The following is a 19,475-nucleotide window of genomic DNA, read 5'->3' as shown; positions in this document are numbered from 1 at the left end:
AACATGATTAGGCATAGTCATATATAATTGAGAATGTACTTTAGTTAGATTTACTAAGATTAATCTACAAAATTCTTGCTTTTAGTAGTATTAATTTGATCGTGTCAACGACAATGTTATCAATGACCCACTTAGATAAACTCCTATATCTTGTCACAGAGGGTTGAACACTCCTCCATTGTATGTCCCAAGTTCTGCTGGTACTGACAATGCTTCTTATTATTAGCATTCCTTGGGATAGACTTTCTCTTCATGGGCAGGAAAAGGTCAACACTCAATGCCTTCTCTAGAATCCTTGCCCTTGGCGCATTCAAGGGCATTTGAACTTTGACCATCGAGGAAGATCCTTCGGTCGGAAGTTGTTCCCCTTATCAGCTCTAGTGACCTACTTCTCCCCCTTCTTCTTCTCACAACTCGTGCTCGTGGCTTTCTACTGCTATTTGTTGTGGTACTTTTGCATGTCTTCAACTCGCATAAACTCTTCAACCCATTCATCAACTCTTCCATAATCTTTGTTGGCTTTATGCAAAGACTATCAGGATTTATCTGGCTCTTAAGGCTATAGTGATATGATGCAGGGCAAACTCCATGCTCATGTCATTGATTTGTCATGTGGTTTTACTACACTAGTCCATGAAAGCCTATAGAGACTCATCCTTCTCTTGCTTCGTGCTGACGAGCGATAATGGTCTAATTTTTAGTTCAGATAGTCACATATTACCAATCAAACAAGGTACAAATGGTAGAAAAGTTATCTATAAAGTTAGATGGTAGAGAGTTGAACCACACAAACACTTCTAAAGACAAAAAAAAAGAAAAGACTTTGCACCACAAGAGATTGCTTGTCATGCAGAAGGCCATCAAGTTGATCCGTCACATGTCTCAAACTTTGAGAGCTTCCACTCAGGCATGAACGTCTCCATAATGGCTACAACTGTTGTGGATGGACTTACAAACAACATTATATATGTTAAGATTAAAATTGGATTGTCTTTCATTCCTTATACAGTCAACACTCACATTAGAAATAATTATATAGTAGATATTAAAATTACAAAGAAAAGAAGAATACAACATTAATAAATCAAAGAAACTACATGCAAGAAGGGAGAAATATCTTCAATCCTAGAAAGAAGGCTTCATGCATAAAATACTTCTTATTTTTGTTGTTTTTAAATATTTTATGATTTAATTTTCAGAACTTTCTTTTCTTGTCAGCAATTTTCCGCGCTTGAATCCAAAAGAAAATGCTCTCGAACGGTGCTTGCTTGGTCACGTGTGCAAGACTGGGACAAAAAGCTTAATTTATTATGCATATCAACATCAAGTTCACCAATAAGTCACAGCACTCACTTACACTCACAGAGTAATGATAGCCAAAACTCCCACCGTTTTTGTACAGTAATTAGGATTTTCTAATTTAGATTCTTTATCAGTTCTCGCACACTCCCATTACCCCTTCCCAACCTTCTATCAACCACAAACAAGAAAGAGTTATTAAAGGTCCTGGCTCAGCATAAACCACCCCCATTTATTAAAACTAAAAGTATAGTATATTTTAATATCTTTCTTTTACAACATTTTAACATTATTTATTTATGTGTTATTATCTAAAATCATTTCAAAAAACAAAATAAAACGTAAATTATTTCAAAATTAAACAACGTAAACGATGTTAAAATATTGATAAAATATCATTATCCAGACTAGAATTTTTTTCGAAACTTAGCCACTGAATTTATTACTCCCTGTCACTCACGGCAGACAAAAACACCTTATTTCCTTAGAATCTTCATTCTCATTCGATCTAATTTCATAGATTGCCCCATTATTATTACATGATTACACAGTCTCCTCCATTTCGCATTTGACAGCAACAAAAACACACACAATGTCTATCTTCCTCACTCTGACACTCTTGAGCAGCATCTTCGGCACCACCATTTCCACCAATCTTCCACCTTCTTTTTCATTCCCATATGGTACGCATCTTCCACACACTTAACACTTCATTTCTTTTATTTAATATATTTAATATTTCATATTCAAAGGTTTGTCGTATCACATCGACTGTGGAAGTCCGACCAACACCACGGATCCGTTCAACACCACGTGGCTGTCGGACCGCTACTTCAGTGGCGGCGCTACCGGGATCGTGTCGGAGCCGCTTAACTTCCACCATGCGCACGAGAAGACTCTCCGCTTCTTCCCAATCTCCTCCGGCAAGAAGAACTGCTACGCCATCCCTTCCCTCCCTCCCTCCCGCTACCTCCTCCGCACATTCGTCGTCTACGACAACTACGACGGCAGGTCCCACCCTCCCTCCTTTGATGTCGCCATCGCCTCCACTGTCGTATTCTCCTGGCGCTCACCCTGGCCCCCGTCCCTCGCCCGCGATGGCGCCTACGCCGACCTCTTCGCTACAATCCTCTCCTCAGAAGCCCTAATTTGCTTCTACAGCCTCGCCACGGACCCGCCGGTGATCTCCTCCATCGAGCTCTTCGCAGCCGATCTGGCCTCCTACGACGCCGCCGCAATCGCCGACAACGGCACTGTGCTTGTCAACTACGGGAGACTCTCCTGCGGCTCCGACCAGTGGGGGCCGGGCTTCTCCAACGACTCCGACCTGTTCGGCCGCTCCTGGCAGTCCGATTCGGTATTCCGAACAGGCCAGAGTAAAATCGTAGCCGTATCGACGCGGAACAGCATAAGTGGGGCTGAGGAAAAGCCGAATTACTTCCCGGAGAAACTTTACCAGACGGCGGTGATGACGGCGACGACAGCAGAGGAGGGAGGTGGGGTTTTGGAGTACGAGTTGAGAGTGGACGCAAAGCTTGATTACTTGGTCTGGCTGCATTTCGCTGAGATTGAAGGGCGGGTGAGAAGGGTTGGGGGGAGGGTGTTTGATGTGTACATAAACGGTGATAATTTGACCAGGGTTGATATATACAAGCAAGTTGGGGGTTTTGCGGCGTTTACTTGGCATCACACGGTGAAAAACTTGAGTAGCAGCGTCTTGAGCGTGAAGCTAGTGGGTGTGGTGGGTGCGCCTCTGATCTGTGGGATTGAGAATTACGCTCTGGTGCCTAGTGATCCTTCAACTGTTCCTCAACAAGGTGAGTGGGCGGGTGTGTTTTTCGACTTTTTTTTCCGGGATTTGAGGGATTGAGAAGTATGATTTTGGTTAATTTAAATTCTGTATGATTTTGGAAATTTGATGCATAGAAGGGATCGGGTTTTGTTTTCTTGATTTGGGGAGGATTTTCTGTTTTTAATTCATATTTTCACGGATGCAAATTGGGAAACTTTGATGACCGTATGGAAATTGACTTCGGATTCATCCATCGCTCTTTCGCTAATAATTTTGTGGGGAATTGATGTCATAAGGTAGTGTTATTGGAAATTTAGTTGGGGTGTTATGATTTACTAATTTTGTGAAATATGCTAACCGATTATTTGGGTGGTTGGTGTGGGCAATTTTTTTCTATAAAAATTATGTGGCGATTATTTTGGTGGATTTTTATTTTGGTAATGATATTTATTTACATCAATGTGCAAGGAGGGACTTGGTCAAAATTTTGTTGACTGGAGAGCAGCCACAAAAGAATTATGGTCACTGAATTACCTTTTCTTTCTTTTTCTATGTTTGGGTGCAGTGGTTGCCATGAAAGCATTGAAAGATTCACTTCGGGTGCCTGAAAGAATGGGTTGGAATGGTGATCCTTGTGCCCCTACTAATTGGGATGCTTGGGAGGGAGTTACCTGCCGTATGAGTAAAGATAATACTGCTTTGGTGATAAGTCAAATGTATGCATTGCTTCCTATTCTCGAAAGTTATTGAGCTTCAAATTGGTTTTTGGAAAGAAGATTATTGCTACGTCTTACTAAAAAAGTCTCTTAATAATTGACATTTGAAACTTTATGCGTAAGGTTAGTAGTGTTGTGGTCGGTTAGGTTTCACATGCTAAGCAAACTGACTACTGAGGGTGGGTGAGTCTAAACTGCTCATGATATGTTGTGGTCATATCATTATATCAGAAAGCTTTTTATAATTCACCAAACTAAGAAAAAGAAATAAAAAAAGGCTTCTTATAATTCACCAAAGAATAGGAAAAAGAAATAAATAAAATCTTATTCCTTTTTTGTACAATAAAAAGTATTTCTCCCTCCTCTTAATTATTCTGCGGATCACCTTTTGGAGCTTATTAGTACTCTTTACCCTAAATAGCTTGGTAGGTAGGGTATTATGGGTTCAACTCATGCTCTCTGAAACTAGAAAAAGAAAAATAATATGGTGGAAGTTACAACTTGTTTTTTGCTCAGACAATAGTTCTTCTCCTACAATTTTTATTTTATCCTTGTTTCAATCTTGATTTCAGTGATTTGGGCAGTCAAGGCTTGAAAGGGTTCATAAGTGGCCAGATTAGTCTTTTGTCAGATTTGGTAAGCCTGTAAGTATCAGCAGCCAAATGTTTATATATACTAGTTTTCTTTCACATCATGCGGTTAAATTGATATGAGGTGCCCTGGTTGTCATGTTATAAAATAGGCATAGTTTCCAGTTATTATTATGTTCTCATTATATTTTGTTTAGCTCATATATTTGTTTTTTCTATGAGAACCAAGGTTTTCAACCCAAGAGTCTATGTAAACTTACAGTTTACAAAGATTCAAAAAACTCAGCTCAAGTCATAAAAGTTTAACTACTGCAAAAATAATATTTTTGTAAAAGTGTTAAGTGTTGTTCTTCTAGTAAGTATTCCAAAATCAACAACACCTTAGTCGTAATCCTTTCACCTTTGATGTCTTATACACCGGGCACTCCTCGTGTCCTTCTAACACGAAATGACAAGAATTAATAGAAACATTATCACAAAAATCAAAAGAACAGAACTCAAATAGAGCTTAATCAGACATTTTGCATTGGGGACAAGAAAACATATTCAGACATCCTTAGGAAATGAAAAACAACAAACAGAATTGTGCTTTAATTACTTAACAGTCCAGTAAAACAAGCACAGTATAATGTCAGTTTGGAAAATACATAAAACACATTAACACAATAGAATACCGGAAAACTTGAGCATAAACAATACATGAAACAACAGAATACATGGAACCTGAGCAGGAATAAAACACGTACTAAACTTGGTTGTATTTGAAACTTGAATGCACAGAATAAAAAGGATTTGAGGAAATCATTGGATTGTGCATTTGGGTTGAAGAGTCATGACCTTGATTTAAAGCCGACAATGTGTTCCTTGATGAGCCACTTCCAGGATATACCAGATCACAATATGCAGAGAATGTATTTTTTGTTTCTTAAAATATCTGCTGAGCTGTATTGGTAGCTAGCTGTGGCATAACTGTGAGGTTTCCATGTGTTTTTTCTTGAAACTGAAATGATGTGCTGAAGGGGACAACTTAAAAATGGTTTTAGGCAAATTGAGTGCATAAATAAAATTTGGTTCTCATAAGTCACTTTTTTAGCCGTCACTAAAGCACTTATGTAGTGGTTTGGGACTAAAACAGGCTAGGAATAATATATGAAATGTAAATAACAAATTATTAGATAAAATCCAGTACATAGTTACTTGGACAACAACTTCTCCTTCCGTGAAACTCAAGATTGGAAGCAATAGGGATGACTAACTAGTTATCACAATACAACTTCTGCTTAACTTCACAAAATTTCAACCCTTGAAGGAGTTGTTAATCTCTAGATCTATATTCAGCATGTGCCCTGAACAACAACACTTTATTTCTTACCGGTCTGTATCTCGGGCCCAAGCGGGAGTGTACTGTATCATTTATTGTCCTCTTAGGCTCTTCACTTGCATAGCCATGCAACCTTTAGCCTAGGGGCTAGTGGTCTGTACCTCAGGCCCAAGCTGGAGTGTACTGTACCATTTACTATCCTTTTAGGCTCTTCACTTGCATTGCTCATGCAACTTTAAGCCTAGGGTACCAATGATCTATACCTCAGGCCCAAGCCAGAAGTACTGTACCATTTACTGTCCTCTTAGGCCATTCACTTGCATTGCTCATGCACCTTTATGCCTAGAGCGCTAGTGGTCTGTATCTCTCGAGCACAGGGAGACATTTGCTACTCTTTGGGCCCATGGTATCATTTAAATCGTCTAGGTGCCAAGATGACCACATTAACTCAGAATTGACCCACTAACGTCACTACCTCCTATATGCATGATGCATAGAGTGGAGGTGGTTGCTGTAGTGGCTGATCATGGGTTAGATAACTACAGTTATGATACGAACAAGGAGGAGGTAGACCTTTTATAAATGGGGGGATGGTTTCTCCTCTGGTAGATCAGACATCGGGGAGAGAGAGAGAGAGAATCAACTGTAACTTGAGTGTCTCCGGTCTAAGTTCCATTTAAGCTTAGACAGGAACACTTATGTTTGCACGAGACAATATTCCCTCCAATGAATATACAATATCTTGTGGTGGATCTTTTGTCCGTGGGACAACCAACCAAATATGCATCATAGTATCCCATAATTTAAGTATGTCCTTTGTCCTTATACAACAGTCCTTGTCCTAGAACCTTTTGTGTATGTGAATTACAACCTGGATCAATATGAGGATTTTGCATGAATAGACTAACAACTCCCACAACCTAAGAAATATTAGGCCTTGTAATACTGAGATGAATGAGTTTTCTCATCAACCTTAAATATCAGGTCCTGTAATATTGAGATGAATGAGTTTTCCCTTTAACCTCATTTATCTTTCTGGATCTGAAAAAGTTTGACCTTGGTCCATTGTCAACTGTTGATTTGGATCCATGAGACTATCAATAGACTTGCAATTTGCCAACACTGTTAATCTTGTCAATATACATCCTGTTAAACTAACTGCCATAAAACAACATAATTGGAAGTCTAATTTATGCCACAAAGGCATATCTTCATCTGGAACATGGTATCCTTTACCAAATGATCATGGTATCCTTGACCAAGGAACCACAACTCCACAATCATGGTCTAAGTAAATAGTTCTTCCAATTGAGTTTTTTCATGGTAGTAGGAGTAGCATTAAAAAGGTAGTAGAGATAGTAAAAGCCATTGAAATGACAAAGAACCGCAAAGAGATTTGTGTGGAGAGGGTTAAAACGCTAAGCTTGAGGAAAGAGAGCCTTGACCAGCTACCCAAGTGTGTTGAACCAAGAAGTCAAAGGCTGAAATGTGTTTAAAAGACATAAGCTAGACAAATGGTGGTGGTCTGGTGATATTCTGACATTGGGAAGGTGACACATGGGACACATATATGATGAGGGCTAATGGAGATTGAGGTGTGGTGGTGCCTCACATAGCTTTTGGTCACTTGATCACTAGGGTTGGGTCACACTTCTCAATGCACTCCTAGATTTGACTGTCAGAAAAAAACGACATATGGTCACTGTATCAGTAAGTTAGTTAGAATTACAAATAGAATCTTATCGAACTAAAATGTAAACATTGATTACTGATCACTGTATGGTCTACCACTCTTGTCATTAGACTCTCTACTCGTGAACTTCTGCAATAGGTAGAGTTCAGTACACTAAAATCTACAAACTCCACCTTGGACTATCATATCTTTCACCTAGAATTACTACTAGCAATCCATGTTCAACATATGCAAATAATGCATGTACTTGCTCTTGAGAATTGGCTTCATGAAGACATTTGCTGGATTCTCCTCGGTAACGATCTTTTTCACTTCAATTCTCTTATGAATATTAAAGAAGTGATATTTGATGTTGGTATGCTTTGTCCTACCATGCTGAATAGGATCCTTAGCCAAACAAATTGCACTCAAAACATCCATTAGATCCTTCAACCAAATGTCATCCTTGGTAACTTTTGCTAATGCAATATACTTTGCTTTAATGATAGACAAAGCTGGTTGGAAAGTAGCTTTCCAACTAACTAACGATTGCCAATATTGAATGTGTAGTCCGTGATTGACTGGCATCCAAGTCTATTGTATAGTCATAGCTTGAGAATCTTGCTACAGTACAATGTGAACCACCCTTAAAGATAATTTCAATGTCCTCAGTTCCCTTCAAGTATCTTATAATCCACTTCATAGATTGCCAATGTTTTTTCCTTTGGGTGCTCAGGTCTACTTACCACACTAGATGCTTGAATAAGGTTTGGTTTAGTGTATATTATCACATACGTTGAACTTCCCACTTCAGTATTATAAAAAACACATGACATGTATTGCTTGTCCTCATTATTTTGAGTACAATTGAGTTCAGAAAGATGTATGCCATGTGTGCGAAATTTTTTCTCATGACTTTAACACCTTCCATTCTATAATGTCTGAGCACCTCTTGAATCTACTGCCTTTGACACATAAAGTACTTCTTTTGGGATCAATCCTCTTGATAACCATCTTAAAATCTTCACAATTGTGTCCATATCTTTCATTTCAGATTCACTACCAATTAGTGATTTCAACCTTTTGATCTCATCCTTTTCACGAAATGCTATCAATATGCTGTCTACATACAACAAGGTAGACAAACTAACCATTCTTCACCTTCTATAATTGACATATGGATCATAAGGACTTTCATTGTGCCCTTGAGAGAAGAGCACATCAAGCTTCTTATACCATTGTCTAGGAGATTATTTCAGCCAATACAGAAACCTCTTCAGTTTACACACCTACTCCTCCTTACCTGCCTCCTCAAAACCCTTTGGCTAACACATTAGAATGCCTTCCTCCAGTTGGCCCTGGAGGAAGGCTGTCTTCACATAGAGTTGTTGGAGTTCTATTTCTTGACTTGCTATCAAAGAGAAAATCTGATTGCGAATGGGTACCTGAAGTTGTAAATGGGTACAATAATATGACAGATTCTGCCAAGAAAGAACTTTAGCAGTGAGTGCAATCTATTTCGCCACCTAAAGTTGTAAATGGGTACAATATTATGAGGTTCACTTGCTAGTTTGACAACCATCACTTTGACTGTATGAATTAATATATTTTTTCAAATATGATCAGCTTTAGTGCTTTCAACTAAACTTGTTTTCTTTGCGTGGCTTCAGTCTTTATATTATGATATGACACATTAGGTTGATGCAATAATGATAAAACGGAAACTATGCTTAATTGTTGCTGTTCTTAACCTCCAATAAATTCCTTTGGTAGTTTTGGGCTAGCCTTGTTGTACAAGCATCATCTTGGCTAGAATTTTGCATTTGGATCTGCTCATATACTTTTGTAGTAGATTGGATTTAATTAAGTTTATGTTTTTAGTATGCGTTTTCCTAGAAAAATTTAGTCATGTTTTTGTTTGTTTCTATCATCAGGTAACATCTCTTCAATTTTACAGGAATTTGAGTTCTAATTTGTTGACGGGTGAAATACCTGCTGGACTAGGTCAAAAATCCCTGATACACCTGTAAGCTTTGAGTTTTTGTTTTGTACAAGTGATGCATAATACTTTAAAGTTCATTCAAAGTTCCCATTTACATTTCTATTCTTTCTATAAGATATAACATATTACTGAAATAATAGAAATAATTATTTAATACTTCTATAAGATATACATTATTGAAATACAAGAGAAAAAGTTATTTAATCACGTTTTTGCATTTAAAATATTTTCTTTTCATGTCGATTCATATGATATTTTTCAGCAATTAGTGTATGTCAAGAGAAACTTTCACGTGTATTCTTATTATTAATTATGAAAAAGTAATTCAATGCAATTATTTAATGATCTTCTGGACAAATTAAAAAATATATTTGATTTGAAAAATGTGTACTTCAGAGTATTTTTCTGAAAGTAAGAAAAGTAGAGAAAAAAAATTCATGGAAATGTAGAAGAGAAATTTATATAATATATGATGGTTATAGTAATAGAAAATAGAAGTGGGTTTTTTTTATTTTTTTTTTCTATTTAACTTCATAAATAAGATTCAATATTAAGATTACTTGATAAAAGGAGAGAGGCATGATCTATGCGTAGGAGAGAGAAGGGATTATTTGTTTCTTGAATGTACTTAAGAGTATTTTTCTGGAAGTAGGAAAAGTGGAACAAAATATTTTTTTATAGAAATGTAAAGTGGAAATATGTGGTGGTTCCAGTAATAAAAAAATAGAAGTGAGTTTTGTCTTTTTTGTTTCATTTCATAAACGAGATTCAAGGGTAAGATTATTTGATGAAAGGAGAGTTGCATGTTTGAGGATCTGTGTAGGAGAGAGAAAAAGGGCATTATTTGTTTCTTGAATGTGTTTTTAAGTAATAAGATTTTGACTTACATATGTTTTTAGTATCTCAAAATTTGAGTATGATTTTGTCCCCTAAATTTAAAACTTCTTTCTTAGTCCCTGTAATTGGAAAAAAGGTGTCTTATTAGTGACTTTGTCGCATCTATTATTAAAACTCTTGCTTATATGGCTGAACATTACAAGTTGTTTCATGGTAACCTATTTCAATCTTTTATTCTTATTATCAAACATCTTATTACTTTTCCTTTTGAAGAAGTATTCATTCTCACAATGTTTGGACATAGGTACTAAAATAAGCTTTTTTTCATATTAAAGAAAAGATGAATTTTAAATTTGGAGAGCCGAAATCAAAATTTTCTCAAATGATGGACTTAGAGAAATTTATGGAATTGAAAGGAAAAACGACTTCGTAAATCCAGGAGCAATTAATGGTGTACAATTTTTTTGTTGAAAGAAGTGTTTTTTTGATTCAGATGTTTATCTATTTAAAAATATGTAATGTTTGTTTATCTAACACCTTCAATTTGATTTTTTTTTTCTTTCGAAAAATACTATAGGGACTTGTCAAACAATCAGTTAACGGGCTCAATACCTGATAGTATAGGAGCCTCTTCAAGTCTACAGCTCGTGTAAGTATCTACTGCCTTCAGGACACACATAAGGATAAAAAAATGTTAACTGAAATCATAAATATAAATATTTCCTTAAAGAAATAAGGTTATTGATACATGCTCGTCATGTGTTGTGTCGTGTGTATCACAGCAACTTTCTTAACAAACTCTAGTGAAGTCTCCAAATTCAAGAGAGAGATCTTTCATTATTTAGAGCACGCTTTGTAAATTGTTAGGTTTCTTGGGAACAAGAAACTGGATTTTCAGATTCAGTAAAGAAATAAGCACTCAAATCTTACTGCACAAGATAATACTTTAATTAAAGAAAACATAATACAAAAAACATCCAACAGCTTCCAAGGGAAGAAATTCCCTTCAACACAGGTTCTGAATAAACTACTCAACCCCCTTTTTTAGACAAGTTTCTCCCCTTAAAAGATAACCCACCTTAGGCATCATAACTTTCTCCTAACTGCTACAATTAACCCCTCTTAACTGCCCAACCACCTCTCTCCTTACTTCTAACTTCTATGTGTTATTTCTGCCAAACTGTCCCTTTTTATATCTGCCAAACTGTCTAAAAACTGTCTAATACATTACATATCCTATCAGAAATTGTTCCCTTCTAGTCTTCTATTACCAAGAACTCAATTAATATGATTGAGTGGACATAATCGTCTACGATTAATGTTTCATTCTTAGTATATTTTAATTCCCTTCAGTTTCTAACTGCCTAACTAATTGTCCTCTTCTTATGTGGACATTTAGTATCCTTCTCTTTTGATCCCAACACAAATACATCAGGCTTGATTACTTTTTGTAAGAGAAAAAGTTATGCCCAGGCATCTTATTATTTTTCTTTGAAGATACTATTTTTCTTCTCTGTTAAGTGGTTTCGCATTGTAGAAAAGAAATGGTAGATAACACTTGACCTCTAGAAATGGTAGATACTATTTTTCTTACTTGATTCATTTTTCTAATCCATTCTTTTGAGTAACTGTCAGGCTATTGAATGGTAACTTATTGGAAGGACAAGTACCAGAACAACTTTATTCGATTGGTGTGCATGGTGGAGCTATAGAGTATGTCAATTTAATCCAATACTCATTCTTTAATCTTCTGGATAATGTGTTCAGATTGAAATAACTTCCATACTTGATTATCTATAACGTCATGTCAGTGTGTTTACTTATTTAAAATAAGTTGCTCGCAAAATCACATCCATCTAGGCGTATCATGTCGTCTATCATCTGCATTTAATACCAAAATTAACTCATGACAGATCTTTATGTAAAGTTTCCTGCTCCTCTGTAACTTTCATTTGTTCTGCTTGTATTTTACAATAAAGATATCTAAATTGAGTTATTTATGTAAGCTGAAGTAATTTTAATGATCTCTGAAATCCTTAACTTTTTTTTACCTTCAATCTTTAAAGGATGAGTTGTCAATGATTTTGTTTTACCGAATAGTAGACGTACTATGAAGCCAATTTTTACATGGATACTCCAGCTAAGATTTTTTTTTTTTTTCTACCGGGTAATTTGTCAGCGTTAGTTGTTGCCTAAGGTTCTTGGGATGTAATAGGTACTAATGTAGTATATCACCAAAAGATTGTGATCCATGGTCCACCTATTATGTAGTTACGTCATTCAGTGGTAAATAATTTCTGACACCTTCAATTTGATTTGTTTTTCTCAGTCTATCTGGAAACAAAGGTTTGTGTGGTGTACCATCTCTGCCAGCTTGTCCTTTGTTTTGGGAAAACGGAAAATTATCTACTCAGGCTAAAATTGCAATAGGCGTGTCCTGTTCTTTTGTTTTCTGTACGATACTGCTGGTGGTCTATATTTTCATCAGGAGGAGAAGGAATGACTATGACTTTGCTCTACCTCATGAGTTAACATGTGAGTATGATTTCATTTTTATTTTCTTCAGTTTGAAACCAACTAGTACGGCAGTGATTACTCTACTGATGTGGTTTCTTTTATATATTTTACACAACATATTTTTCTTTATTTACTGAGGCTTTTATCACAAACATTGAAAATTTTAACTGTTTTTGGAATGATGGCAGAATTAATTCATTGATAGTGAAAAGGTAAGACTACTTATATAGTCAGCAAGCAAAGTTAAATTCTATTAAGAAAGTAGGATTGTTTTAGTAAAAATTAGAGTACGCAAAAAGCATCACCATATTACGTATGAACCCAACTATGTTGACATTCTATAATATTAATCATTTGTGGTATACCTAAATAGCATAAAAAAGTAAAGAAAAGAAATATAGAAAAGCAGGGGGACCATATTAAAATCTACTAAAGATACAAACAAACTTGTGGTGGTTCTTCAACAATGGTCTCCTCATCAACTAGATGTCAAAAATGTATTTGTGAACAGAGATATGTAAGAAGATATTCATATGGAGCGACCTCCAAGATTTGTTGCTAGGGGGGACTCTTCTGGGTTGGTATGTCATTTTTGTAAATCCTTATATGGCCTAAAATAGTGTCTTAGGGTTTGGTTTGGAAAATTTAGTAACGTTGCTCAACAATTTGGTATGACTTAGTGAGGTAGATCATTTAGTCTTTTATTGTCACTCAAGTACTGGATGTGTCTACTTGATAGTATTTTTGATGACATCGTTCTTATACAAGTAATGGCAATCATGACATCTCTCATATGAAACAACATCTTTGCAATCATTCTCAAATCAAAGAACTTGACAAACTCAAATATTTCTTAGGTATTGAGATGATACAGTCTAATGATGATACTGTTATATCTCAAAGAGAGTATGCATTGGATATTTTGGAAGAAACTAGGTTGATGAATTCAAAATCTATTGATACACTCATGGAGTCTAATATTAAACTTCTATCAAAAGAGAGGAGCCTATGTTAGACCCCAAGCAATATAGAGGACTAGTTGGAAAGTTTGATTATGTGTAGTTACTCGTTCTAACATTTTTTTTCTATTAGTGTGGTAAGCCAATTTTTTAATTATATGTGAGAAGATCATTGAAATGCAGTTATCAATATATTAAACTACTTTAAAGGATCTCCTAGAAAAAGATTGATATATTACATTGAAACGAAAATGTGTCAAATATTAAACAACTCAAATCATGTAAACAGATTTCACTTCTTGCCAACAAAACGTGCTCTGAGATTCAGTCAAATCATTAGAAATTTCTATTACTTTCAACAGGTTGGACGGCTTTACTAGCTATTCTTCTGGTCTCTAGTGGTTTTAGTTTTTTTGCCCATATGTTCCATCTTTTAACATGGCTTATATTGGGAGCGAATAATCAATTTAAGGAGAAGGGATTTAAGTCCATCTTTTGCAGTGGCCTTATCCATATCTCTATTCTCATATGTCTATGGCTCTATGTCAGTTCTCTTCTGGAAATTTTTATTTAAATTGCCTTTATAATTAATTTAATTAATAAAGATGAAAGGGATATTTATATTCTAGACAGGAACTACTTAATTAGAAGTGATAATAAACCTTTAGGAGCGTTATAGACACATCCTGTCTTTAAATCTAAAATGTTCGGTAAGGAATCGTTTAAATTCCTTTAAATGACTAGAAATGTTGCGTTAGTATAATCTCGAATATGTTTGATGCTGAAATCCTCTGCTAACTGTTTACTATTTTGTGGTTTCTCATGCAGCATTAGCAGCCAAGAGAAATCGATATCAGAGGCAGAAATCCTTGATGGTTCTTGAGATGGAGAGTCAACACGCCAAGGGACAACCTTCACATTTTACGACACAATAACATTTATCTTAATGGAAATGGAATCTTCATTGTCATAGCTTTCGGCCAAACATACAAAGACACAGCTTCAGAAAGGGTTTGAATGTGTTGCAGCATTATGCCTTGCCATGATGTGAACAACATTGCGGCTTTAGGAAAGAAATGGCTTTTCTCGTACAGCTTTTTGTCTCTTCAAGGTTTCTGGAAGCTACTTATTGTACAATGCATGCTCCCTCTGTCACATTGTTTCTTGACCCATTAAAGAAATATATACCCTGTAGTGTCAATACGTAGCCCGCGGCTTTTGCTGAATGTGATAGGTACAACCCATTAATGTATGAAATTTGAGCCACAACTTAGTGTTGATTTTTTCTTGGCACATTGACTCTGGTTGATTCTTGTATACCGATCAATGCAGCAAAAGATAAGTGAATGATTTTACTGTACATTGCATTTCAAAGATTTTATTTAGCTAATACCCATAACTAAAATTTCTTCGCTCGCGGTAATGCTTTCTATTTTTTATTCCACGTTCTGTAGTATAATTCCAAGACCTTTTGGGAATAGCTGCTTGAATTCAGAGGTTTGTAGTTTAGGGATGGACTGCACCAAAATCCTATATAAATTTCTTTTTATGATATCAGATGTTTGATAGAAAAGAAGGAAATGGAGAAAAACGAAGATAAGAAAATAGAATACAAGAAATAGGATGAAATTATATATATAACTCGAGAAAAAAAGTGATTACATTTTAGAATATTCATAAAAGATAAAAATGAGTATTATTTTTTATTATTACTATTATATTATTATTGTTGTTATTGTTCTTGTTGGAATTTGAAGGGTTGGGTTTTGGACATGTGACAATTAGAGACAAATAAGATATTCAGAAAATGTTCTCACCATTAAAAGTTGCATTGAAAAGTTGGTACAATTTACTTTTGATAATGTATTGAAAAAACATGTTTGTTTTAACAAGAAGACTTCAATTTATGGCTGCCATTTATGAAAAAAGTTATGAAGATTTGAAAATCTAAGACAAGCATAGTCTAATACATATTTTCTCATAAAACTTATAAATATAAGATCACTAGATGAGAAGATCAAAAGGATAGGCACACAAGTAATATAAAGAAAAAATCATCCTCATGTAAGAACAATTTTTGAGAATACACTCCGGCCTATATAAAGTCAAAAGCTTACATTTGTAAGGATGAAAAACCTATAAGGTCTACTAGATTGAGTTGTATTGTAAACATATCCTTTCTATGAGAGTTATTGTCTAGGACTTGTAAGCAATCTAATTGATTGCACATTCTGAATAGAATTCAAACACTTGTTGATTGACTGATTTGAGTTAAATACTAGCTAGGCAGCGTATTGGGTTGATATAAGAATTGTCTAGTGGAAACCAGGAGTGGATCAAAGAATATTGAACAATCAAGAATGGGTGATACTCGGTTCTAGTCAATTTAACGAGGGTTAGCAAAATTGACTAGGTTAAATTGACTAGGGAAAACAGGAGTAGTACTAATACTCAACTAGTCAGTGTAACAAGTGTTACTAGGATTGACTAGGGATATCAAGAGTGGTGAAGAATACTGCATAACTAGGAGTGGTGAAATTTAGTTCTAGGCAATATATCAGGTTGATACGAGGATTATCTAGTGAAACCCAGGATTAATGTCAATACTCAAGTGTAACCTTATTGGAAATCTAATGAATCTCTCTAAAAGGTTTTATAGCAGAACTGAGTGGAACTTAGTTGAGTAAACCAGTATAAAACAGTTGTGTGCATATTGTCTTAGCTTTCCAAACACCTTATTTATAAACACTAAAGTCGCTCACAAAAGTCAACCATTGTTAAACATTCTTGATGACCACCAACATTTTCTTCAAGAACTATTCATCTTGAAATGTTGTAATAAATTAGCTAAGTGCTTGAAAAACCTTCAGCTTGATGTAAACAATGTTTAATAAATCAAGCATTTAACAACTTGTATAAATTGTTCAATCACCACCAAAGTTGTTAAGTGTCATTTACAAAAAAATTTCCTTAACACTATTCAACGCCCCCATCCCCTCCTCCTTTTAATATTTTTCCACAATTTCAATTGAAGTGTAAAAATAAATTAGTTAAAATTTCATGATACCTTAATATATTTTTGTTAAATTTCAAAATTTGAGTTATTAAACGATTTTGTCTTTAAACGATTTTATCTTAAAAAAAATCACGAATTATAAAAAAATGCATTAAGTACTCTAAGAAGACATCTAACCCACTAAAAAGTTACATGCAAAAGTAAAATGAAAGAGTTCTTCGCATCCTATTCTGTAATCACAAATAAAATAAGAGTTGAGTGAGATATGAAAGAAAGAAGATGGAGAACTAAACGAGGAGAGTTGTTCTATGAAAAAAAAAACAGAGAAGAAAATAACCCCTCTCCACAGTTGATGGTGTTATGCATTAGAGGGCATTTTTGGAATCTCACACATTTTATATTATTGAACAATTATTTATGACATGTATAGTTTATCATTTTTAAACAAACTTTTATAATAAATTGAAAAAGATGGCATATAATATATAAATAGTAACAAATTTTATATTTATCACTGTTAATTAAATTTTCACCAAATAAAAATAATTTGACTTCCACTAATATATAGATACGTATATTTGTAGATTTTTTTATTTAATATATAATAAGGAATTTATGACACATTAATATTGAAAAAAATATAGTTTGACTTTGTAATTGTTCATGATTTAATAATAAATAACCATTAATTTATAACTATTTAATAAAAAATTTTATTAATTATATTCTTATCATAAAATAAATTATTTTATTTATAGAAAATTTTTTTAGTAAATATATATGGCATGTACTTTTATTTTTTTTAAATATAATTATTGAGGATAATTTTTTTAATTTTGTTACTATTGTGAATATTATTTGTGACAAACAAAAAAATAATCACAAATCAAATATAAATTGTGACAATTTATATTTATCACCAAATTTTGGTCACAAAGAATCATATTTTTTGTAGTGAATGTTAACAAAAAGACAAACAAAAGAAAAATAGAGACACCTTTATTGCATTAATTCACTTGTATATATTTCAATCATGAACCATACATGTTCACAATATTATTCAGGCCAGAAAACCTATTATAGCTATTGAATAATCAAATCCTAACATTTATTAAAAACTTTCACTTCAAATCAAATTACCTGCAAATTTGAAAAAACAATTAGTGTTAATAAAAGTAATATGGAAGATATAAGTGAAAAATATTAAAAAAAATTGGTATTCTTTCTTTGCAGAATATTTATAATAAATAGAAATTTTTTAATATATTTTAAAATATTAAAATCAATGTCAAAGTCTAATGAATCAGTACTACTATTTCAGTAGAATCAAAGTTCAAAAAATAGGAAAATGATATTTTAATACCAATTTTTGACATCATTTTGACACTGTACACGTGTAAAGATATAGTTGAACGATTTTAAATTAAAAAAACTGAGACAAGGGTATATTTGGAAGAAAAAAAGCAAAGTTTTTTTTTTAATTTGAAATCGTTCAACCACATTTTGACACGTATGCAGTGTCAAAATGGTACCAAAAAATTGGTGTTAAAATATCATTTTCCCAAAAAAATATTTGAAAAAACACTCTTTTCTGACAAGAATGACAAAAGAAATATTTTAATATATAAAGATGAAATCAAATATAATTATGTGCTTCTTAGAATGATAATTATGCTTTGAAAATCGATAAGTGAAATTAAGTACAAGAGATTACATATAAAAAATAACTTTATCTTAATTTACGATAGCATTAACATTTTTAATTTATTAAAAGTTTATTACCTTGTTTGAAATTCTTATGATTGCAAACACAATATCCTTCGTAGCAAGAAATGAATTCAGGATTACAAGGTAGAGCGCTTGAGTGTTTGTAACAATCTCCCAAGTTTTGACATGCAAGTACAACTATATCACTTTTCTCCTTTGAAACTGAATCTCCTGCAAACATAAATCTATGTTTTTAATATAAATTATAACATTATTCATTTGATACACCTAATACAAGATAAAATAATCTTATAAAAATAAGTTTTTATAAATTTTTAAAAAAAATAAATAAAACGTAAGAAAAAGTAGTGTCAAATGAATGTAAAAATTATGTGTGTCAAAATATCATTTTTCAAGTCTAAATAATAAGAGTAATAATATCATGACATACTTTTACATTCATTTGACACATAATACAAGAGTAAAATGATCCAAAAAATGTAAAGTTTTGTAGTTTTTCAAAAAAGAAGAGAATAAAAAGTAAGTAAAGATAGTGTAAAATGAATATAAAAAATTTAGGTATGTCAAAGAATCATTTCTCAAATAATAACATCCAATGAAAAATAAAGAACAGATACCGTAACAAACTTCCATAGCAATAATTACAAACAAAAATGACAATATCAATGAATTCTTTGACATCTCTTCCAAACTATAATCTCAAAACAATAACAAAATTTGAAATCTGAAAATTTGTTAATGATAAATTTGTAACTTAATTCTTTAATTGCACAAATCCTTTATCTATTTATAAGAGAGAATGAACTTTCTTAACATTACAAGTCATTTAATATGAGATCTTTTTTTTTTTTAATCTTTGATTGGTCGCTTATTTTTAAGACTTTTTCTTTATCTATTTTACTTTAATAGAAGGTTTCCATATTTATTTATTAATGTAATATATTCTTCTTTTTATGATCATTGATCTTATTTTAGACCAATAACGAAATCTTATATATACATATAAAGAAAATTGTGATTTATTTT

At 33.5% G+C, this 19,475-nt stretch overlaps 1 protein-coding gene across 1 annotated transcript; it reads left to right on the top strand.

Annotated features, from left to right (window-relative positions):
- Nucleotides 1–1,739: 1,739 nt before the first annotated feature.
- On the top strand, nt 1,740–15,117 carry LOC106777805 (putative leucine-rich repeat receptor-like serine/threonine-protein kinase At2g14440). The gene is made up of 9 exons (XM_014665566.2): nt 1,740–1,982; nt 2,052–3,116; nt 3,657–3,807; nt 4,380–4,451; nt 9,348–9,416; nt 10,807–10,878; nt 11,865–11,942; nt 12,559–12,764; nt 14,534–15,117. Exons 1-9 carry the CDS (start codon nt 1,892–1,894, stop codon nt 14,638–14,640), a joined length of 1,911 nt encoding a protein of 636 aa, XP_014521052.1. The 5' UTR covers nt 1,740–1,891; the 3' UTR covers nt 14,641–15,117.
- The last annotated feature ends 4,358 nt before the right edge of the window (nt 15,118–19,475 follow it).

Source organism: Vigna radiata, chromosome 11 (genome assembly GCF_000741045.1).
Source record: "Vigna radiata var. radiata cultivar VC1973A chromosome 11, Vradiata_ver6, whole genome shotgun sequence".
In the NCBI taxonomy this organism is placed as follows: Eukaryota; Viridiplantae; Streptophyta; class Magnoliopsida; order Fabales; family Fabaceae; genus Vigna; species Vigna radiata.
This window is presented reverse-complemented; position numbering and strand designations above follow the sequence as displayed.